We start from the raw sequence: 25,088 nt of genomic DNA, 5'->3' as shown, positions 1-25,088 counted from the left end.
GCTTAGCATGGAATCCTAGACATGACCCCATAGTTGCTGGCTTGAGCCCAAAGGTTGCTGGCCTGAAGCTCAAGGTTGTTGGCTTGAGCAAGGGGTCCCTGCCTCAGCTGGAGCTCCCAGTCAAGACACATATGAGAAAGCAATCAATGAGCAAATAGGTGTCGCAACTATGAATTAATACTTCTCATCTCCCTGTCTGTCCCTGACTCTCTCTCGCTCGCTCAAAAATAATTTTAAATTAAAAACAAATATAATAATCAAAATAAATGGCAGTTGAGAATACAGTGAATATTTTTCATAGCTAGCCATATATCTGATGGGTGAGTTTCAAATTAATAGGGAGAATGTGCAACCTCAAAGTTAAAATTACAAAGTAGTTGGAACACTAGTGATTTCTTGGTCAAAGCATCATCACTAAAGACCTAATATATTAAGTTAATAACATTTTAAGAATTATAAACTACAATGGGCAAATCCTCAAAAGTAAATTACCTATCTGAATTAAACTGACTGCCTGAAGACACTCTTAGCAGACAGGCCTCTACACATGGATGCTTAGAACCTACTGTCCCTAGAAAAGCAGCACAGTAGTCAACCTTTTTATACCTACCGCCCACTTTTGTATCTGGTAGTAGTAAAATTTTCTAACTGCCCACCGGTTCCACAGTAATGGTGATTTATAAAGTAGGGAAGTAACTTTACTTTATAAAATTTATAAAGCAGAGTTACAGCAAGTTAAAGATATACTAATAATCACTTACCAAGTACTTTGTCGGATTTTCGCTAAGTTTGGCAGAATAAATCTTTATAATACAACTTACTATAGTTAAATCTATCTTTTTATTTATACTTTGGTTGCTCCGCTACCGCCCACCATGAAAGCTGGAACGCCCACTAGTGGGCAGTAGGCACCAGGTTGACTACCACTGCTCTATATCAATAACCTTTATGGCAAAAAAAAAAAAAAAAGGAATGGATAAAATACACACATAAGTAACTAGAAAGATGGTATCTAGCACAACTGAAGCAATCTAAAACAAAACAACAAAAACTACACTGGGTTAAAATACAAAGAAAAAAGAAAAACTATATTATGTCTCCAACAAAATAGAAACAGTAGTCAGTAATTTTATTTAAAAGTATTTCTATACAGCCTGATCTGTGGCGGTACAGTTGATAGAACTTTGACCTGGAATGCTGAGTTCACTGGATTGAGGCCCCAGGCTTGTCCGGGAAAGGCACACACTGGAAGCAACTACATATGACTTGATGCTTCCTGGTCCTCAACCCCCTTTCTCCTCTTTCTAAAATTAATAAAATCTTTAAATATATATGTATATATTTAGCTATGTCTATACAACACTGAAATGTTATCATATTTCCCCATGTATAAGATGCATCTTAATTTTGGGGCCCTAAATTTGAAAAAAAAAATGTATTACATAAAGTTATTAAACTCAAGTTTTATTCATCATAAAATTCATACAACTCCTCATCACTGTCAAAACTCCCATCCATTAGCTTGTTCTTATCTGTGTCTGACGACAAATCACTGTCTTCATATTTTGCCTTGTCCTCAGTTCCATCTATGGCATTTGAAATGCCATACTTCTTAAATGATTTGATAACCATCTCAATCTTGAGAGTATCCCAGGATCTTTACACCCAGGTAGAAATTTCTCCTATAGTTGGTTTCTTCACTCTTCCTTCTGGTGTCAAATTGTTCCCAGAAGACTTCATTCACTGGTTCCATTTTTCTCTCATGGCAGCTTTGAAGAGTTTGTTAATGCTGACATCAAGAGGTTGGAGCTGGATGTCAAGCCTCCAGGTGTGATGGCAAATTTTGTTTTTTGCTCTGCAGCAATCTTCTTTGTGTTTTTTGTTATGTGTGCCCTGAACTGATCAAGCACCAATAGGACAGGTTTGCATAAGAGCCGACCTGGTCTCCTTCTCCAAACTTTCTCAAACCAGATCTTCATCCCATCCTCATCCAGCCAACCCTTGTCATGAACGTGGACAATATAACTCCTTGAGGAATGTCTTCTTTTGGCATTTGAAAATCAGCATAGGAGGCAGCTTGGTCCTGTCAACACAACAAGTTGTCCCAAAGGAACGACCATATAATGGCTCTTTTCACATCCATTTGTCTTCATTATTACAGTTTTCATCCTCCTCTTATCAACAGTTGTTACTTGGGACATCAAACTGAAGGGGGACCTCGTCCATATTTGCAATCTGTCTCAACTCAAACTGATGCATCTTCCAACACTGAATGACAAAACGATGAAATTCAAGGACCTTCTGCTCACAGCTTTCAGGCATCTTTTGGGCAAGTCTGGTGCATGTATGTACACATGCTTAGTCCATTGTTTCATGAACCTGAAGCACCAACTGTGTCCTCCTTTGAAATCAGTAACTTCTTTTTCATCAGCAATTCTTCTTGCCTCATGCTGAACCATCTTTGTGGACACAGAAATTCCAATTACCTTTTGCTCTTCAATCCATAGCTCCAATTCCTTCTCTAAATCAGGCCATTTTGTTGACTTGCCTCTCATGGCCTTCTTCTGACGTGGTGTTTTCAGTAGGGTTTCTTCTTCCTTGTAGCCAGTCTCGGATTGATTTCTCAGTTGGAGGAGGACCAAACCTATGTTCAGCAGCACGATTTCCATTCACTTTTACAAACTGGATCACTTTTAACTTTAATTCAGGACTGTATGAAAATCTTTTCTGAGCCATTTCTGGGCAGAACGTGGCAAGACATAACCTACCGCAATATACAGGTAACAAGTGCGAAATGATGAGCGCAAAAACAACAAGCGGGAAATGCAAGTTAAAAAATCTACAACCACTGTATAAGGTGCACCCAATTTTTAGACCCCAAATTTTTTGAAAAACGGTGTGCCTTATACATGGGGAAATACATAATTCTCTAAGCCTATGATATCCAATGTAGTGGCCAACAGCAATATTTGAGCAATCTAAATGTGCTAGGCAAGTCAGAAAACAAATTTTTATTTTGATTATTTTATATTCAAATTTAAAAGTGATACTTGATTCAATTACCGGAAAGTATGGGGTCTGATTCTTCAGTATGGAAGAATCTATTTGATTCTGCAGTTTGGATCAATTTGGATACATTAATCTACTTATCAATTATACATTCTATAAAAATCTCAATACAGATAAAGTATTTTCAATGAAAACTTGGTATCTAAATCGAAGTGTACTAGAAATATAAGTGCAAAATACTTTTCAACTTTTGAAGACCTAGTAAAAAAGCTAGATTAAATGTCTCAATAATATTTTTACATGTGCCTACATGTAAAATGTTAAATATTAAAATAAACTTTACCTGTTTCTTTATGTCTTTAAATGTGACTCTTAGAAAATTTTAAATTGTGTGTGTGTGTGTATGTGTATGTATGGCACAGTGCTGCTCTAGGGAGATCAATGGCTTGAAAAAGTCTGTCACATCCTTCAAAAATATGAGATATACGCCAGTCAGATTTAGAAGTTACATATTATATGTTATCTCTTAGTGTCACAAAATATTACTTTAGGCTAATCAGAATTTATATATTCCAAAGTAATTTGTATCCTCTTTACACAGAGGACTGTTACATATCATTAAAGTATTCCTTGAAGTTCTTGAAAACTACTGTGATGTTTAATGGTCATTCCATCAAGTACTTGAAGGATGCTAATTCACTAAAGACTTTTTAATTCTTTTTTTCTTTTTTTTTTTTTAGGTGAGAGGAAGGGATATAGTGAGGCAGACCCCCAGAAATGACCTGACCAGGATCCACCTAGCAACTTCCTGTCTGGAGTCGATGCTCCGGGCTATGCTCAATCAAGCCACTGGCTGCAGGAGGGAAAGAGGGAGAGAAAAGGGAGAGGGAGAAGGAGGGTGAGAGAAGCAGATGGCTGCTTCTCCTGTGTGCCCTGACGGGGAATCAAACCTGGTACATCCATATGCCAGCCAACACTCTATCCACTAAGCCGCAGGCCAAGGCCCTTCATTCCTTTTATATCCAGAGTCTTTTGCTTGTAATAAGTATCTTTAATATAGCAAATATGTTGATAAAACTAATTTTAAAACTATATAGTTATAAATTTTCCCAGAAAAAAAAAAAAAGAATTGCATGCCTTTGCAGTGCTATTGCAACTGCTTCATAAAAAAATGTACCTGTTTGTGGGACACTGGATTAAACTGCTGAGGTCATTCATGGGAGGGCATCACTATATGAGCACAGCTGCTTGCAGAACACCAGGTGGTAAGCTTAGTCTTAAAGGTCCCTTCAAAACACTGCATGTCTCTGAGCCCTATTTTATTCACCTGACTCATATTTTATTCTTACTTATGCCTACAGTTGTCAAAATACAACCCCTCAATATTTTCAATGACACTATCTAAAGCACACCACAAGATGGAGATATTACTCCATTACTATTTATATGTGTATTTATGTATTTTTTTCTGTGGACATTTCCCTCTGCATATGTAGTGCCCATTTTCTCCCTCAGTGGTTTATTCTGGTTCTTCTGTGACTCTGCTCTAGCTAGTTTTATTATATTATATAATGAATACTTTTGTGATACCTGTTTTTAATATTAAAAGCAGGCAGATACAAATATTGATCGACTTACGAGCTATGCAACTTATGACCATTCTACTTTACAACCACAATTGCTAGCCACAAATTCTCCACATCTGGCAGCTCAAGCGTTGCCCAGCTGGGTGTACAACAGTGCAGATCAGCTTCCGGCAGCACTACCATCTCCGCGTGCACCATTTCAACTGATATCCCAGACTCGGTACAGCAATTTGTGTTTTGTGTCTTGGATATTTTTCATCAAATCCCTCCCAAGATGTCTACCAAGAGGAAATTGTCTTTGCAAATATTAAACCAGTTGTACTGGTAATGCAGTGTTTTACTTAAACCTGACAAATGTAAAAATAAAAAACAAAATGGTGTAGAGATGATACAAATTTCATAAAATGAACAAAGAAAATTATAATATATAACAATAATGAGAGAAAAAATTATGATAAAATATGACTTAAAGATTTTATAACATCATTTCACAGTACTGTACATATAGTCTACTCAACTTACGACCACATCGTGTTACGACCGGTCTGTCGGAACCAATCGTGGTTTAAGTCGAGCACTAGCTGTAATTGAAATCTTCTCTTCAGTGATTTTCAATAAGTGTGCTGCAAGAATTTTTAAAACATACAAAACCTGACCATTTAGTCAGGAGTACTGACCTCTTTCCTTCAGATTGTCAAATAAAAGAAATGACAACAGCCAACACAACAACAGCTGTCCAGTGTGAATGAATCAAAATTATACCTATATTTTTGTCAGATCATCAAAAATTAAAACATATTTTTTGGTGTGCCACAAAATTTTAGTAATTACTTATGTGTGCAATGAGATGAAAAAGTTTTAAAATCGCTATTTCAGCTCAATATTTTCCCACCTCTCTAAAATTAAGATTTTTTTTTTGTATATTTTTCTCTTATAGGTAATAAAAAGTTGCTGCCTACAAATAAGTACTCTACAATTCATTTACTGAAATACATTCAGTTACTTTGTAAGGCTATATATAGATTTACTTCACATTGATATTCCTCCAAACTTCTCTGAAACTCTTCTTTGAGAACAGTTCTCAAGCCAGTTTATGATACCTTATGTGAATTTTATATTTGGTTCTCTTCATCAACCCAATTTTATTTATCCAAGCTTGCTAACCAAATTTAGCAATCAAATTTAGTTCCAAATGACTATTAGCTATAGAAAAATATCAAATTCATCTTAAAGATTTACTTATTAATCAGGATAATCTGCCAAATAGGCTTTGTTTTGTGTATGTGTGTATTTTTCCGGTTAGAAGCGGGGAGGCAGTCAGACTTCTGCATGCGCCTGACCAGGATCCACACGGCACGCTCACCAGGGAGCGATGCTCTGCCCATCTGGGCGTTGCTCCTTTGCAGCCAGAGCCATTCTAGCGCCTAAGGCGGAGGCCAACTTTGCTCCAATGGAGCCTTGGCTGCAGGAGGGGAAGAGAGAGACAGAAAGAAGAGGGAGAAGGCTGGAGAAGCAGATTGGCGCTTCTCCTATGTGCCCTGACCCGGAATCGAACCCGAGACTTACACAAGCCCGGCTGATGCTTTACAGCTGAGCCAGCTGGCCAGGGTGTCAAACAGACTTTGAAATCAATTTAAAATAAATTTCAACAATGTTTTTTGTTTGTTTGTTTGTTTTTTCTGAAGCTGGAAACGGGGAGGCAGTCAGACAGACTCCCGCATGCGCCCAACCAGGATCCACCCGGCACGTCCACCAGGGGGCGATGCTCTGCCCATCCGGGGCGTCACTCTGTTGTGACCAGAGCCACTCTAACGCATGAGGCAGAGGCCATGGAGCCATCCCCAGCACCCAGGCCATCTTTTGCTCCAATGGAGCCTTGGCTGCGGGAGGGGAAGAGAGAGACAGAGAGGAAGGAGAGGGGGAGGGGTGGAGAAGCAGATGGACACTTCTCCTGTGTGCCCGGCCGGGAATCGAACCTGGGACTTCTGCATGCCAGGCCGATGCTCTACCACTGAGCCAACCGGCCAGGGCCTCAACAATGTTTTGAGAGGTAGCAGCATTGTTGAAAATCTGTGAAGCTTTCCACAATAATTTAAAGATTAATCTAATTTACACGAAGTTAAGCCTTATTATACTTACAAAGGTTTGATACAAAAACTCACAAGAATGGCAGTTATTTGAACTTCATAAAATGTCTCAACTAAACCACTTTATTTAAACAAGGGATATCTATTTCCTACAACAGGTAAACGATCCATACAAAAATACTGTAAAATATGATACACTTAACTGCAAGTAAAATTGCAATTTGCAATCATTCTACATTACACATATGTGTCAACTTCTTTAAATCATGTTTAATCACCAACTATTAACAGAAAAACACTACTTAAAAGTTAAAGAATCTAGATACTAATCTTTTATCTGTTAATTAAAAGTGTGGTCATTGAAAATAACTGCTAATATGATATGCAATTTAAAAAGAAACATCAAAAAAGTCAGAGGCTTCTTGGTTATATATAAATACAATTAGTCATGGAATAGCTTCCTTAACCTAATCCATTTTAGTGGTATAAGACCCTTAAGTATTGGTTAGAAATAAGATGTGTCTACTTTCCTTAGGAGGCATGGATATGAACCCTGAGATTTTTCTATGGTCTGTTCAGACCTTTTTAGTAAATAATAAAAATGAGCTTTCTGGTGTTAACTCATTTTGACTAGTGCTCACTATACTTGCCACAATAGGGTCTCATGTAGCTTATTAAAATTTTTGCACCTTCTATAACCAGGAGTTGTAATTACAGGGGTGAACAAAAGTAGGTTTACAGTTATGAGTACACAAAATACAGAATTTACTTTTGTATTATTGTTTATTAATTATTATATTATTTATTTGTATTACAAATGTAAACACTTGTGCCCACTCCTGTATTCCCGAATTTAACTAAAGCAAATACTCCCTTTTAGAATTCTTTTTCTTTTAAAAGATTTTATTTATGCATTTTAGAGAGGAGAAAAAGAGAGGGGGAGAGAAAAAGAGGAGGGGGGAGGAGCAGGAAGTATATATGTACTTTGACCAGGCAAACCCAGGGTTTTGAACCAGCAACCTCAGCATTGCAAGTTGACGCTTTATCCACTGCGCCACCACAGGTCTGGCCTCCCTTTTAGAATTCTAGCATTAGTTCTCATGGCATTTTAATACTGTTTCTTATCCATTTTAATACTGTTGCTTATACTGTAACATTTCCTTTATTTAATTACTGATTTTAAACTCTTACCTTTAATATTTAATTCAAATTCTATTAGTTCACTGTGCAGGCACACAGAGCTTTAGGCTTACTACTCATCTGCACTACAATGGGCAGCCATAATGAAGCATAATGTTTTCTATACATATTTTCTCTCCCTTGATGAAATCAGGCAACATGTCTGATTATATACAAGATTCCAGTTCCTGTATGATGGGAATCAGAAACACTGAATAAGTGACTTAATCTTACCCTTAATTTTGTACTGAGAAGGTTGGGAATGAGACAAATTCTTGATTAAATTTCTAATGAAATCCTAAATGACACTCTTACACATAAATTTCAATAAATATGTATATAAAACCCCAAATATTTAGCTCTTCAAAGGAACACTAAGATGTAACTTAAAGTACATTAATCATATTTTTATATTCATTAATATAGGACCCATCATTCAAAAGTAAGTGTTTTGATGAAAATAAAGACTTTTGAAAGTATGACTATAGCTTCATTATAAAATGGTCTAGGGTCCTGCTTCACCCAATTAGAAGTCTCTCTTTTCACTGCAACTCCTTTCCTTCCATCTCTGCACATCTCGATACATGAAAGGTTTTAGAAATACAGTATTTTTAATTTGGGGTGACATTCATTGATGTCATTACTGTCCAAATAATGCCCATCTTTGTAACAGATTCCCAGGACCATGTAGAAGCAGCTTGTGGAATAAGTAGTTCATTGACAGAAAACATAAAGCTGAGAACAGGCTAAATACAGATACTAAGCATTTAACAAACAATTTGTTACCTCTAAGTGCTATATAAGTTCCCTCAGCAATCAAGTCAAATATCTACCCTCACTTCTATCCACCCTCTGTTTCATTCCTAGCACTGAATAAAACATATGAGTTTTACATTTACCACATTATATCAATCACTGGGTAAAATTGTGATCTATATAAAATGATTATAATACCAGAGGTCAATCCCAATTTCCAAGTTCAACCTAGGGTGTAATTTATAAATAATGAAAGAAAATATTCTAGGAGTATCTTTATAATTAGTGTAAAAAAATAAAACTCAGAACAACAAAACGGAGAAAGAAAACAAAACTAAAAGAGGATTTCTGTTCCATCAGATTATGTGGCAAAATTTTTACAATACACCTGCTTTTCCCCATAAATATGCCCAAACGATCTCCACTAGATAGTGTGCACGTAAGAAAAGTAAACTCATTTTACAACTGTCCAACCTGATGCAAAGATATATAGTACAGCTGAACAAGTATTTACTCCGTGCTAACTCCATGAAGGGTATGCCTACAACAGCAATATAAATGACTGGAAATGTATCTACCATTACAGAGTTTATCTATCTCCCTTGCTCCAAATTAACAAATAATTTTGGACCTCACAATGAAAATGGGGAATCTCTTATTAAGGACATGGATTTACAAGGGAATAGACCTACTAAAGACGGACTATATTCAACAAATACCACGAGCTCAGTGGAATCCACCACAAGAGTCATTATAGATAATTGATAATCACAGTACAGGTTCATTAGTCAGTTATGAAAGAGATCTTCATCTTTATTTTTAAAAAGGACTATGACCGGGTTTGAGAAGGCCCCATTAAAGACTTTACGCTTTTTTTCCATCCTAAAAAACAGACAAAAGCCAGGAAGATAGAAATCAAATATTGCCTTTATTGCTGAAAAGCTACCACAGAATTTAGATTGGGTATGGGGCCGAATGGGCTTGCTAGCAAAGCCTGTCCTCCCCTCTCCAGCCCAGACTTTTAGACAGCATACTCGAAAGTCTGTCCAGGATAATTGCCTTCCTTGTTTGGGGCAGAGAGTGACAGAGAAAAGACTGATTACCATGGCTTATAGCTTTTTGACTGATTAGCTCTCCCCAGCCAAGCAAAACAGAGCAAAGGCAATCATCCTCCAAGATAACTCGCTCCTTCATGGAGAGATGTAAGAGATGTGTCAAAAGATAGCACTGTTTTTAGGACAGTCCCTCTACCTGGATATGGGATGACTGGGCAGTAACTGTTCCTCCGCTACACAGGCTGCTTAACCTGTACATTTATACATTCTGTACATTTGTAACAGATTGAAAGAGCTTAAAAGCTTTATTAATTCTGATTAAAAATTAAAATTCAATATTTTATAAGCACATGGCACATAATTTTTCTTCTTTTAACCAAGTTTCAGCATTCACTTAAATCTAAGGAAGCATAAACAGCACTTTGTGGGGGAAAGGAGCACATTTTCTAGGTCTATTAAAAAGAATCTGTAATGGCTGACTGGCACAAGAAAGACTACTCTGACTTCATCAGAAAGAAAATACTGCAAAAGTTAAACTAAGCTTGTCAATTCACAGATTTTTAAAAAATCAATCTTAAATATTTATTGTTGGTCAGAATATTGTACAAAATACAAGGAAAGTCATGGCTCCAACAAACAATGAAAAAATACAGAATTACCATTGACTCCCCACACACAAGTAATATAGGTTGTTCAAGGTGCAGCTGTTACAGGAAATATAACTATTGTGGGAACCTAGAATGTAAGTCACTAATGAAAGCTACTTCAATAACACACATCTTTTTTCCTACGCCTCTCTAATCTCTCACCCTATTTCTGCTGAAAAGACACAATATCCAAATTGGAATGTCCTATGAATAATTTGAAATCTAGGAGTACATGGAAAGGTATTCCTTCACTATGTGAGTGATATAAAAGTACACATAAAAATATTACCTATAGGGTAAAAACTGTCAAGCAACTACTCCTTTGGGGAATTACTCTTCAGTTTTAGTGACCATGTTTATATTTTATCATTCATTAAAAATTTAAGTGTCTAGAACATTGCCTAACTATGAAGAAAATAAAGAAGATACAGTTTGTTCTAAAATTGAGGCAATTAACTTGCCCAAGGTAGTGGGTCAGAAAGTAGCCTGGTCTCAGTTCTTAAAATAATTAATTATTCCAAAATAGAATCTAGGGAGTAACTAAGCTAACTATCTAAAACCTGAGGGAAGGGGATAAAAGGGATGCCACATTCAGTTACTATCATCCCTGGCTGTCTCAAAAGAAGTTTTTATATTAATTCCTCTTCTTTCTCTCCTGAACCCAATCTAGCCAGACATTGATCTCACCACTCCACTGAAACAGCTTTTGCTGGGGGAGCCAATGACCCCACACCATTAAATTCAATAGCCATCCTGTTTGAATTATCAGCATTTGAGTTAGCTGATCACTTTCTCCTCTTTCAAATACTTCTTCACTTGACTTGAAAGAGACCATCTTTTCTTGGATTGCCTTCTACTTCACTTTTCCTTCTCTGTCTCTTTTGCTGGGTCTTCCTCTCCCCTGACCATAAAAATTTGGAATCTCCAAGGCTCAACTCCCAGACCTCTCTTTTTGCTATTTACATTCACCCCTCCTGGGGAACTTACCCAGTTTTGTGGCTTCAAATTACCATCTAAGTGCCAGGGACTCCAAATTTATATCTGCAGCCCAAACCCTTCTCCTTGTTACTGCAGACTTATATAATTACCTGAATGTTGAATGGAGATCTCCAATTTAGCATGACCCCAAACCAAATTCCTGATCCCTGCCCCCTTCCCAACCAAACCTGCTTCTACCCCAGGCTTCTCCATTTTAGTAAGTGGAAACTGTGATACACATTATTTATTTAGTTACTAATACTAAAAGCTTTAAAATTACCAACTTTTTTTTCCCTCACATTCCACATTCAAACAGTCAGTAAAATCCTGCCAGCTGTATGTTCCAATTAAATTCAGATTCTGACTAGTTTACATCACCCAGACACCATCTACATTCCACACCCTAATTATCCCTCTAAGTAACTGATGATGTACATACAAACGATCCTCAACACAATTATTATAAATATTTTAAAATTTAAGTCAAATCATGTACCTCTTCTGTTCAATGTCCCCTCATCATGAGAGCACCAATTTGTAATAGCCAAAGTCTTTATAATGTCTTACAAAGCCCTAACCCCTTGACTCTGATCTCATCTCCTATTACTGTCCTCCATGTTCACCCTACTCCAAACACTATGCAAGCTCTGGCCTTTGCACTCAACACTGTATGCCTTCCTTGCATGCTCTTCCCCCACTTATCCACAGGGCTCATTCCCTTACTTCCTTCAAAGATCTTCTCTGACCATCTGACATTGACATTTCCTTGTTTGGTTGTTTACTATCTGTTTCTCCCTACTAAATTGTGAGTTTCCCCGAGGCTACAGGTTTCATTTTATATGTAGCCAATTCCCATTGCTTAAAATTTAGTAGGGGTCCAATAAAGTTAAGGTTCAAGTGTAAGGTAAAGAACTTGTTCCAATCAGTTTCTCTGCTTAGGTAGAATAAAATTTTCCTGATATGTCTGGGTAGAGAAACACAGATTAAACAATTTTCTGGTTTTTTCTACTTTGATATAGAATCTATGCTTCTTTATTTTCTCATCTTTGCCCATATACTTAAGTGCTCTGATTGTTCACACTGCCTAATTAACTCTACACATTAAATTGCATGAAATTATAAACAAAAATTCTGAGTTCACACGCAAGCTAAACTGCATAATCTAAAATTTAAACTAGTGCTACTAAATTTCTGTATTCTCTTAAAGGGGTTTAATTTTCCATTAATAACTGGAAAGCATCTTCAAGATCTTTGGGTAGGTTATATTTAAGATTCTCTAGCTACAAAATTTAATCAATCATGATAAATTCTAACTAATGGCGTTCATAAAAGACTTTGGAGTTATTTTCAATAATGAGTTTTACACATGTTGCATCATCATCACTTTGTAGTGAGATATATTTGTCCTTTGAGCAGTAAGTGGCCTACGACAGTATATAACTGTTTGCACTTAGGAATTTGAAATGTAAATGCTTATACTTTAATAACACTTATAAAAATAAAATTCATTAAAATCATAGTGGAACAGCAATTTTATATTCAATTATATTTAACTGAAAGTAAATCTCCATTTAGTGTTAAGCTCAATAGTTCACATCTACAGGGGAGAAATGTACATCTCACATCTAGTCATGGTAAGTGCGCCTTGAATGACAACTGTTGAAAAATCTTGATTTTTTTTTCCTACCTCATAACTATTCAAAGCATCTATGAAGGGCTCAATCAGATCGTGTGAGATCCCAAGTCTTTCATCCCATATGTCATTTTCTTGGCAGTACCACTCAGATAGAGGCTAGTTATCTCCCCTCACTGACCACCCACAGGTAGAAGTACAGAGGGGCAAGCGTACTTGACAGGTTCAAGTCCCAAGCTAAAAAAAAGAAATGGAATCACAAGAAAGAGAGGACGACCGTCCGCTGCAGGTTGAGCATCTCTTCCTGTAGGAGCTCAAGTGCCTCTACTGCCCAGAAAACGTAATGGTTTTTGCATGAGATCCAGGACCAACGCGGCAGAGGCTTCACGTTCCTCCAGATTTCTAAACTGTGATACCAGCCCCTATACAACAGACCCAACAGATTCCAAAGGACAGGGCCATAAAAACTTCTGCAACACACGCGGACCAAAACGCATTCCTACCTTCCTGGAAAGGCAGAGGGAAGGAAGCAGCTAGAGGAAGCATAAGGATAAGTGTAACTGGTGACACTGTACATGAGCCATGATTACTCTTTCCCACACACCACTCTTCCCTTTTCCTCCAGAACCACTGGGTGGACGGGGCTCTCTCAGATGGCAGAGAAAAGACAGGGGATCACCACCCCAGGCTAGCGGCACCGTCCAGCCTGAAACTGCGACCGCCACTTGAGAAGGGGAGCAGGACAGGGCGGAGAGGGCCTGGAGACGGCGAAACATTCCTTCTGAGGCTGGGTAACGAGGACAGCCGAGTGGCCGGGCAGAGGAGGGCGGCCAGAACCCAGGATGACCACGTCTTGGCCACAGTGCCGGCTCCCTCGGAGGAAAAACCGGGTCAAAGGCCGCCCCAGCCCCCTTTCCGCCCAGACCCGCCGGCCTTCTGCCCGGGCGGGCGGGCGGCCGCTTACCTGCTGCACCCCGAGGAACTGGTAGAAGTTGAGCTGCACCTCCTCCACCAGGTCAAACAACTCCAGGTCTCCGCTCTCCCAGCCGCGCGCCGGCCCCGCGGCAGCCAGCAGCAGTAGCAGCAGCGGCAGCAGCGGCGGCGGGAACCGCATTACCCGGAGCCCGCGCCGCAGAGGAAGGCAGGCCGGCCTGCAGCAGGGAGCCGTCATCACTCTGAGCTCGGAAAGGTTACCAGCCACGCTGTGCCGTCCGTCGGCCGCGACCGGGGACGTGGCGTGTAGCGCGGGCGGTGGGAACAGTGCCCGCCAGTCAGGAGCACGGGCAGCCCTCCCGGCGGCGCCCGCCCCGCGGCGCCCCAGCGGCAGGAGCGAAGCGGCGGCGGGTGGCGGCGGGAGTCGCAGCGGGAGTCGCAGCGGGAGTCGCAGCGGGCTCTGCCGGGCGCGGACGCTCGCCCCCCAGGCCTCCGAACAGCTGGAGAGCCAGGCCAAGCTCCGGGGTCGTTCAGGGGGAGAGGCTTCCCCTCTCTATAGCCTATTCCAGGCCTCGCTTCCTGTGACATCACGTCTCCTAGCAACACAGGGAGGGGGCGGGGCCGGAAGTAGGGGTGCGGGGCTCCGCAGACGTAGGCCTCTGAGATAGCTTGTCGGTGGCTGGTGCTCACAGAGGGGCTGACTGCGTTTTTTACAGAAAAGTCAGAGACGTGGGCATCGTGCATGTACCCGGAACATCTCAAGTATGAATTTCCCCTGAAACAGCTTACCCCTTTTACCCTTCCAAAGATATTGAAAACTAAAAGCGTATGTGGAAACTGATTATTGATTATGTCCTCTGTTCCACACTTTTCATTATTCCATCAGCAAAGCGATAGAGACAATTGAACCCATGGCCTTGAAGTGGCAAATCGTGGAAGTAGTCTGAAGTATTCTTCATGAGGAAGGTGAAGCAGAAATGGAATTAGGACCAAGACAAAAATAGTATGCTTCTAAATATTGTAGCAGGAAAAATGACCCCCAAATGGAGGATAATAGACATCAAGACAACTTAATAGAGGAAGAGGAATTTATTAGTAGCCAGCGGAGCATGTGAAACTAGTAGCACCAAAGCACAAGCTCCCTGAAGTCAGATTTCTTACATTTTATATACCTTTTACAGTGTCCATGCAAGGGGCACCTGATTTCTTTGTCTGGGGTTCTACATGCACCTGGTGGTTCAAAGTGGGGCAGGGGAGTTTCAGTGGGGCAGCAAGGGGAAAGGCTTTCTGGGCCCCTGGCCCTATCTATTTACAGATCTTGTTTCTCTTATAAGTATTGTAGGAGTCTCCAGGAGATCAGTTAGAGATCTGTTAAGAGTTAAAGATGTGGATACTCTTTTAACTGGCTTAATCAGTCATTCCTTCAGGCCCCTTCTCCTGCATTCTTTTGGTTTCCCCTCTCTCGATATGAATTAAGATTTATAGGTCTAATACCATAAAATAAGCAGCCTGGCAGAATTAATAATAGTGACCCAATCATAGTCTTAAGGGAAGTGTGGTTTATCCACCTTAGCCCACTTCCTTTCTCAACTGAGGTCTGTTTTTAAAGAAATAGAGGCTAAAAACCTCTTTCTCAACAATGTCTTACCTCCTAGTCTTATGTAGCTTCTGTTCAGCCTCCTTAATTTTGTTTCCTCCACTGCTATTGCTTGGGCGACCCTTATGTTCTTCTTAGCCTTCTCACATGTTTCCTCTCTGACTCCATACTCTTATTGTGGATGTAGAAGGGAACAACAAATGCTTGTATAACTCATGGTACTTGCCCAGTTTTGAAAATTTGATATTAGGTTTTTCCAATTTGGATCAGGTCACTTAAATTAAACTCAGGGGAATGATAAAGCTACTTTTACTCTCATAGTAAGAATATATTATTTGATAAATGTTAGAAAAACATCTAAGAAGTAAATCTTACTGAAGGAATTCTATTATTGCAGAATTTTAAAATATTTTTAAATAGTCATATATATATACTTGCCTGACCAGGCAGTGGTGCAGTGGATAGAGTGTCAGCCTGGGACACAGAGGACCCAGGTTCAAAACCCTGAAGTCACCGGCCTGAGCGCTGGCTCACCAGCTTGAGTGTGGAGTCGCTGGCCTGAGTGTGGGATCATAGACACGTCCCCATGGTCACTGGCTTAGGCCCAAAGTTGCTGGCTTAAGCAAGGGGTCACTGGCTGGGTCACCCCTTGGTTAAGGCACATATGAGGAAGCAACCAATGAACAACTAAGTTGCCACAATGAGGTACTGATGCTTCTTATCTCTCTCCCTTCCTGTCTGTCCTTATTTGTCCCTCTCTCTGTCTCCCTCGCTTGAATTTAATATATATATTTCTCTCTCTCTCTCTCTCTCTCTCTCTATATATATATATATATATATATATATATGCTTGAATTAATCAGGTTTTAAGTTCATCATGAGACTTACCTTTCAAAGATACAAGCACAGGGTGTCTTAGTCTGCTAGTGTTGCTATAACAAAAGACTGCAGACTGGGTGGCTTAAACAACAGACATTTATTTCTCCCAGTTCTGGAGGCTGGAAAATCCAAGGTCAGGGTGCCAGCATAATCAAACTCTGATGAGAGTCCTTTTCCAGGTTGCAGATAGCCTTCTTGCTGTACCCTTACATGATGGGAGTGTGGGTGAGGGGAAGAGTAATCTTGTGTTTTTTCTTTTTAATTTTTTTAGATATTATTTATTCATTTTAAAAAGAAAGAGAGAGAGAAAGGGGGAGGAACAGGAAGCATCAACTCCCATATGTGCCTTGACCAGTTATGGGTTTCAAACCCATGACCTCAACATTTCAGGTCTACGCTTTATCCACTGTTCCACCACAAGTCAGACTCGTGTTTTTTCTTGTAAGAGTATTAATCCCAGATTGGGGGCTCCACCATCACAGCCTCATCTAAACCTAATTATCTTTCAAAAGTTCCACTGCCAAAAACTATCACATTGGGATTTAGGGTTTCAACATATGAATTGGGAGGGAATACAAACATTCCATCCAAAGCAAGCGGTTATCAGCTTTTCTGTATATCACCAGGGCCAAATACAATGCTTAGCACATGTTAGCTTTCAATTAGTTGAGTTGAACCCTATGAATACCTCTCACCACCATTTCCCCCACTCTAATTTTTTTAGCTTGCTTTCTGATATAGTATTTTTCTTAAAGTAAAAGGCATCTTTACCAAGTGTCTAAATTAGCTTACTGTTTATGAATAAAGCATCAAAATATGATGAAAGTAATAGGCATTATTTTTGCATAATGTCCCAACATTTATCTTTTCTCCAAATATGATCATTGTATTAAATTGATATAACATTTGACTAGTGCCATATTGCCACAAATCTTGGATTCTTGCCTGATCTCTTAGCAGTCTATCATTTACATGTTGAGCTCTACTCCTATGTTGTCCAGGATGCCCAGGCACTTACTGCATCAAGTGAATCAATTCTCTTTTCAAGGTCAATCTGAAACTGAACTGGAGTCCAGTCAGTACAATACTACTATTGCTTGTCACTGCCATAAGATATTGCTCATGAAGCTTCATCTTGCTCAGTTCCAATGACACTTGTCTACCCTGAAATGATGTTCTTGCTTGGTTGTTGCAGGCCTCTTCAAAGACCACAGTGATGCTTGCATGTACACTTCTAGTTTGACATCTTTACATGTTCAGCAATTGTTCCCCAAAGGACAATGCAATTGAATAAATCTTCTGTTGCTGAGGCCTCGTCTAAGTGAGTTGACAATTGCTAGCTGTTTTCTTCTCAAGTGACATTTACTGATACTGGGCATGGATTGTTCATGCTTTATCTGGATAGAGAGACTTTACACAGGAAAAGGAAAAACAGTGAAGTGTTTAAGTCATGTGAGTTGGAAAATGTAGAAGAGCCCCAAACATACAGCCAGCCTTCCCAAAAGACATTTGCTGAATTCTGGAGAGGAAGAGGAGGCTGAAGGACTGAGACTGATAAAGAAGGTAAAATCTCTATATTCTACCAATACATACAAAACAAACTCTACCTAGAAGGAGTCATCCTTCCTGCAGCCAACCACCATAAGACATTTGCAATATTTTTGAAGTTGTATCATTAAGAGGCTAAAGATCTAAGTCTAAAATCTCTCAAAGGCATAACTGAATCTCCAGGGCTGAGGAAATAGAAACCATCCTGGGTATCTATCAAAAACCCAGAGGAATCACAACCAAGGAACAAAGAGAAATGAGAAGTGAACTGAAACTGCAGCCCAATCCCAACCCAGATCAGTCTCTGACCCTCACTCTACTTTCTATTTTCATCTCTAGAAGAAAATAACAGCAGCTGTATTCTCTGTAAGTTTTTAACATAAAAGTCTGGCATATGTTAAAAAATTATATTACGAGGTGAAAGAACAGGAAAAACTGATCAATAATCAAGAAAAAATAGGTAATAGGAGACCCACAGATACTGGACTTTAGATAAAAACTTTAAGATAAGTATTATAAAATAGAGTTATGGATAACAAAATAAAAGAAAAAGTGGACAAATGAACTGAAAAATGCAAAATTTTAAAAGGAATTGAATCCATAAGAAAGAATCAATAGAACATCTTAAATTAAAAAGATATACTATCTGAAATCAAGAACTTATGGACGGTTTAATAGATTGGACAAAGAAGAACAAAAGATTAATGAATTCGAGGACACCTCAAGACAAACACACAAACACAGAGAGAAAAAGACTGGAGAGACAAAACAGAACTTAAAAGCCACATGGGACACAGTGAATAAATCTAGCATACTTGTAACTGGAGTCTTAGAAAAAGAAAGAGAATGAGGCAGAATAATTTTAAAAACTAATGAAAGACATAAAACCACAGCTAAAAAAATTAACTCAAAATAGAGCATAGACTTAACGGTAAGCACTAAAACTATAAAATTCTTATAAGAAAAATAGTAGTAAATCTTAGTGACCTGGGATTAGCCAATGGTTCCTTAGATATGATACCACAAGCATGTGACAAAAGAAAAATTAATAAAACTAGACTATGTAGATATTTGAAATGCTTGTGTCACAAACGATACCATATATCTTTAAGGCATGTATTATTAAATTTCAGCTGTGATTGCCTACTTCTCCAGAAATTTATTCAATCACTTGCTCAAGATGGTGGGAGATAAGGCTGTCTTTAAAAAATAGTGATTGGTTCTATAAGCCAGTTTAATTTTTTTGTTTCAATGTTTTGTTCCAACCCAGTAAAACATATTATTCATAATTTTTGTGTTAAATCTGGCATATGTTATACAATCCATACCTAATTAAAAGTGACTCAGTTGAGTAAAACAATACCCTCTGTGCAGCAGCAGCCTGGAGAAAGCAACTGCCCCACACTCGGGAATCTCTCTTGCCCTACAGTATGGAGATTGGGCCCTGCTGAGAAGTAAGCAGCCTTGGCCAGAAAGCAGGGGCTGTAACAGTGACAGTTGTCTGATGTTGAGGCTGGAGCTTCCTGCCCCGCACTTTTCCTGAGAATATGACTAGTGCTTCTGACTCTTGGTAGAGTCAGTAGAAACAATCCAGACTGTGGGCACACCAAAACTTTGAGTTTCAGAGGCCATACCCACTAGACTCTTAGTAGCCACACCCTGCTGAGGTCTGTGAAAAAATTTAAGACAGACTGACACCTGGGGCCCTGGGGAAGGAGCCACACCCACCACCTTTCCTAATCCCTGAATTGCCCCAATTTCTAGACTTTACCAGAGGTCTTTTCAGGGGCAGAGCTTAAGAAACAACTGGCAGAGAGAAGTAGAAGGCAACAGATCTCAGGAAACCTTGGGTATTTTGCGGATTTGCCCCCAGGCCCCGGGCTGGGAAAAGCTGGCCTAGAGTGCAGCTCAGTCCTTCCGTGTTCACCTAAGCCCAGCAGAGGCAGTGACAAACTCTGGTTTGTTCGTAGCTCCACAATGGTTGCTGAGGTTCAGACAAGGGTAGTTAGTGTCTTAAATTGGTCTGCATCAGGTTCCCTCGAAAAAGGCCCGGAACCAATACATCCAGTGGCCAGCTACAGAGAACATCAAAGCAAGACCCACTACCCCTACTACCCCTACTAGCAGAACAACTAAATGCATAGCTTGTCAGGCACCAAACCCAGCTGTGGTTAATTCTGCTTTTGATTGACAACACCTGCAGAGAAACTCACACACATTGAGCATCACAGTCAGCCAGCCCAAGTCCCAGATATCCTGCCCTACTGGGCTAAGATCCACAGGTAGAAGGAAGAGAGGCTTATAGCACAGACGTTCAAACTGTGAATTCCTTGGAGCCCATTGTTGGAATTAGTTGAGAGGCTTAGCCATCTTCTGGGGGGTCACAATCAGCTCCAGTGGAAGACTCTCTCAATCTTCCTTCCTGAGATCAAGGGCTCCTCCCCAGCTGAAAGAACTTCAGCAGAGGGGACTGATGGCCCTACCCAATCTGAACTTGCTGCTCACCTTGTTGGGGAGAAATAGAATTGGAGTATCCAGCTGTGCTGAGCAATCAGGCTCTGGAGTAGAAGAGCAGTGGAATATACACAATGGAATACCACACAGCCATAAAAAGAAGGAAATCTTACCTTTTGTGACAGCGTGGATGCATCTGGAGATTATTATGCTAAGTGGAATAAGCCAGGCAGAGAAAGACAAGTACTATATGATCTCACTTATATGTGGAATCTAATAAACACAATAAACTGAGGAACAAAATAGAAACAGAGGCAGGGTCACAGGGAACAGAGGGACAGCTGTCAGAGGGAAGGGGGAAAAGAAGATGGGCCAAAGAAGGTGAAGGGGTTAGCCTAATTATATATACATAACACATAGGTGCAGACCCAATATGATAGTAGTTCCTGAGGGAAGAGGGCGATAGAAGTGGGGGGAGCCAAGGGGGTGGAAAGGGGATAGAAAGAAACTTTGCATGAGACATGGGGCAGGATGCGGTATATACAGGGTGTTATATTGAGTGGGACACTTGCAACTATGTCAACACAATAAATTAAAAGTAAAAAGATTTTTAAAAAGTGACCAGTTGAACAAAAGGAAGATAAAATATTCACATTTGATGACTTAGTCATTAAAGACTCACTAGTTGTGTCTTACTCTGAAGTAACTGTATTTTTATACTGTTTTGTGCTCTACCTAGACTTTAATGTGCCAAATAGAATCCATGTAAAAAAAATTTTATACCGGCTTCTATAATTCCAGGATTATTATTAATATTTCAACAGTTTATAGTAGCTCACTTGAATCACTTTTTAAAATTTGAATTAGTTTTTATCCTTTAATCAACCAAGGAGGGCATTATCTTGTACTGATGCCTCAATTTAACTCGAGCACAGCAAATGCGTTTTACTCATATACAAAGGCTCCAATTAATCTGTAAAAGAAAATTTTAACAGACCTCTACATCATCTGTTCTTTCAGTCTGCACAGGCTGGTTGTAGCATTCTGCTGTTGACCCCAACGCTGCTGTGATGCCAAATCAGAACACAAAGGAAAACAGCACAAAGTTGCTATTTACCTCAGTCAACAGGCCCTAGCTAAAGCATTGGTTTATGCATAGAAATTGCATGCCTCATAATTGTCTGTTATTAAATTTCTTGAAAGGATGCAGCATTTAAAAATAATACTGAATTAGCAGTGTGACTGACATGGAAACAAATAGAGATAAATTAAGGAAAATCTAGTTCCAAATAGTAAGATATGAGAAATTCAAATTCCTTACCACACATATGGACTAGCTTCATCTCTCTCCAATTCCAATCTGTAATTCTCTATTACTTTTCTCACCACAGAAGAATTTTTAGTGCTAACACACCATAATTAAAGTCTTTTAATCTTTAAAATTAAATAATTTCACCACCAGGGGGCAAAGAACATTTTTACTAGTAAAAGTTACTTTGAGCAATCTGAAAGTTTTTAGATTAACTTGTGAACATAATTTATTATTGTTGTTAGAATATTAGTAGCTTCAATTTAAGAGATAGGGATTCTAACCTAAACCTTCAAATTAAAGAAAATCATGTTAAAAAAAAGAAAATTGTATGTTATTAACGAGGTGCCCTTTCATTTTATTACCATTTGTAGGTGCTTAAAAGACATTTCCTGCCTCCTTTTCCATTGACTTTCATACTTTTGCTCATGGGGGAAAAAAATAGAATTTGAACATTTGAAATAATAATGTAGTCTTGTCCTATACCAGCCTTTAAATGACTTAGCAAATGCTTTTAAATTTTTTTTATTTTTCAGTTGCAGTTTACATTCAATATTATTTTGGATTCATTTTGGTGTAGTGCATAGTGGTTAGACAACCATAAACTTTACAAAGCGTTCCCTCCAGTATTTCTAGTACCCACCTGCCTCTGTGCATAGTTACTGACTAAATTCCCTATGCTGAACTTTATATCCCCGTAACCATTTTTAACTACCATTTTGTACTTCTTAATTTCTTTACCTTTTTCTCCCAGTTCCCCCTCCTTATCAACCATCAGTCTGTATTTTATGTTTTTGTTTTAATTCTGTTTGTTCATTTCTTTTGTTCTTTAGATTTCACAGATATGTGCAATCTTATGGTATCTGTCTTCTCTAACTGACCTATTTCACCTAGCATAATACACGCTAGATCCATCCATACTTTTTTCAAATAAGATTTCGTTCTTTTTATAGCCAAGTAGTATTTCATTGTATCTATGTGCCACTTTTTTATCTGCTATTAATAGTAAATTGATGGGCACTTGGGTTGCTTCCATATGTTGGTTATTGTAAATAATGCTGCAGTGAATATAGAGGTGCCTGTATTCTTTCAAATTAGTGTTTTGGTTTCTTTAGACATATACCCAGAGGTGGGTATATTGCTGAGTCATTAGACAGATCCATTTAAATTTTTTTGAGGAAAGTCCATACTGTTTTCCACAGTGGGTGCACCAATCTGCATTCCCACTAACAGTGCATGAGGTTTCCCTTTCCTTCACATCCTTACCAACACTTCATGTTTGTTGATTTATTGATGATTGTCATTCTAACAGGTGTGAGGTGAAATCTCATCATGGTTTTAATTAGCACTTTTCTGATAATTAGTGACATTGAGCATTTTATCATGTCTTTTGGCCATCTGTATGTTCTCTTTGGAGAAATATCTATTCAGGTCCTCTGCCTATTTTTTTTCTTACTTAATAATTTTTTAAAATTGACTGACTTTAGAGAGAGAGAAAAGGAGGGAGAAAGAGAGAGAGAGAGAGATACAAGAACATCAATCTGTTTCTGTATGTGCCCTGACTGAAGATCGAACTGGCAACCTCTGCACGTGGACCCACACTCTAACCAAGAGAGCTATCTGGCCAGGGCAGTGCCCATTCTTTAATTGGACTTTTTTTTTTTTTTTTAGTATTGAGTGTATTGCTGTATTTTGTATCAGGTGTATTGCTGGTGAATATGTTCTCCCATTCAGTGGGTTGTCTTTTCATTCTGTTGATGGTTTCCTTACTGTGCAAAAAGTTTTTAGTTTGATGCCATCCTATTTGTTTATTTTTAATTTTGTTTCCTTTGCCTGAAAAGATAAATCTAAAAAAATATTAAGAGAAATGTCACTCTGGCCAGATAACTCAGTTGGTTGGAGCATCGTCCCTATGTGTTCCTGGTTCGATCCCTAGTCAGGGCACATGTGGAAACTGATGTTTCTGTTTCTGTCTCTTCCTCTCTCTCTAAAATCAACCACAAAAAAAACATAGAAATGTCAGAGCATTTACTGCTTATGTTGTTTCTAGGAGCTTTATGGTTTTGGGTCTTACATTTAAGTCTTTAATCCATTTTGAGTTTATTCTTGTATATGGTGTAAGAAGGTGATCTAGTTTCAATTTTTTTTTTTTTGCATGTACCTGGTCCAATTTTCCTAGCACCATTAATTGAATAGACTGTCTTTACTCTATTGTATGTACTTGCCTGCTTTGTCATATATTACTGACCATATAAGCATGGGCTTTCTATTCTGTTCCATCAATCTATGTATTTGTTTTTATGCTAGTACCATGCTGGTTTGATTACTATAGTTTTGTAGTATAGTTTAATATCAGGTAGCATGATATTTCTGACTTTGTTCTTCATCAAGATTGCTTTGGCTGTTCAGGGTCTTTTGTGATTTTATAAATTTTTGAATTATTTGTTCTAGTTCTTTGAAAAACAGCATTGGTATTTTGATAGAAATTGAGTTCAATCTTCAATCTATAGTTTGCTTTGGGTAGTATAAACTTTTTTTTTTTTTAGCAAGAGAGACAGACAGAGAGAGGGACAGATAGGGACAGACAGGAAGGGAGAGAGACAAGCATCAATTCTTCATTGCAGCACCTTAGTTGTTCATTGATTGCTTTCTCATATGTGCCTTGACCAGGGGGTTAAAGCAGACCGATTGAGTCCTTTCTCAAGCCAGCAACCTTGGGTTCAAGCTGGTGAGCTGTGCTCAAACCAGATGAGCCTGTGCTCAAGCCGGTGACCTTGGAGTTTTGAACCTGGGTCCTCTGTGTCCTATTTCGATGCTCTATCCACTGTGCATCCGCTTGGTCAAGTGATGTATTTAATTTCTGATATTATTTATTTTTGGTTAAAAATTTATCAATCTTGTTTATCTTTTCAAAGAACCTGCTCTTGACTTCATTGATCTTTTTTTATCTTTTTTAAAAGACTATTTTGTTTATATCTACTCTGATCTTTATTATTTCCTTTCTTCTACTCATTTTGGACTTTTTGTTGTTCTTTTTTAGTTCTTTTCAATATAAGGTTAGATTATTTAGCCACTTTTGTCCTTTGAAAGGTGGTTTCCTAAGCATTTATTTCAGCTCTACTTTTTTGTTAACTCATATAATAATATACTGAGGTCTTTACCTCCTTCTAATATCAGGTTCACTGACTTTTGTTTTGAGTGATGGTTTGCTATTTGTTAATTTTATAACTGTGACATGATATTAATAAATGATAAGCACATCAATTCACAAATTATCTTTTTGGGACCTTGATATCACCTAACTTACTGGTGAAATACAAGAATACATAAATGCAGACAATAGACAATTATTGGTAAGAGGTGGAAAAATTGGTACAACATGTGTAAGTCCTGTATTCTAAGTTGCAGGGTATTTAACTTTTTCTGACCTGTAACTTG

The 25,088-nt window shown here is 38.7% G+C and overlaps 1 protein-coding gene across 1 annotated transcript in view; it reads right to left on the bottom strand.

Annotated features, from left to right (window-relative positions):
* The window catches only part of DNAJC1 (DnaJ heat shock protein family (Hsp40) member C1), a 241,089-nt gene extending 226,654 nt beyond the window's left edge, over positions 1 to 14,435 (bottom strand). Inside the window, exon 1 of the mRNA XM_066280951.1 lies at positions 13,895 to 14,435. Coding sequence (XP_066137048.1) covers positions 13,895 to 14,101 — 207 coding nt within the window. The 5' untranslated portion in view covers positions 14,102 to 14,435. The remainder of the gene's footprint in view (positions 1 to 13,894) is intronic.
* Between the last annotated feature and the right edge of the window lie 10,653 nt (positions 14,436 to 25,088).

The sequence above is a fragment of the Saccopteryx bilineata genome, chromosome 5 (genome assembly GCF_036850765.1).
Source record: "Saccopteryx bilineata isolate mSacBil1 chromosome 5, mSacBil1_pri_phased_curated, whole genome shotgun sequence".
Lineage (NCBI taxonomy): Eukaryota > Metazoa > Chordata > Mammalia > Chiroptera > Emballonuridae > Saccopteryx > Saccopteryx bilineata.
This window is presented reverse-complemented; position numbering and strand designations above follow the sequence as displayed.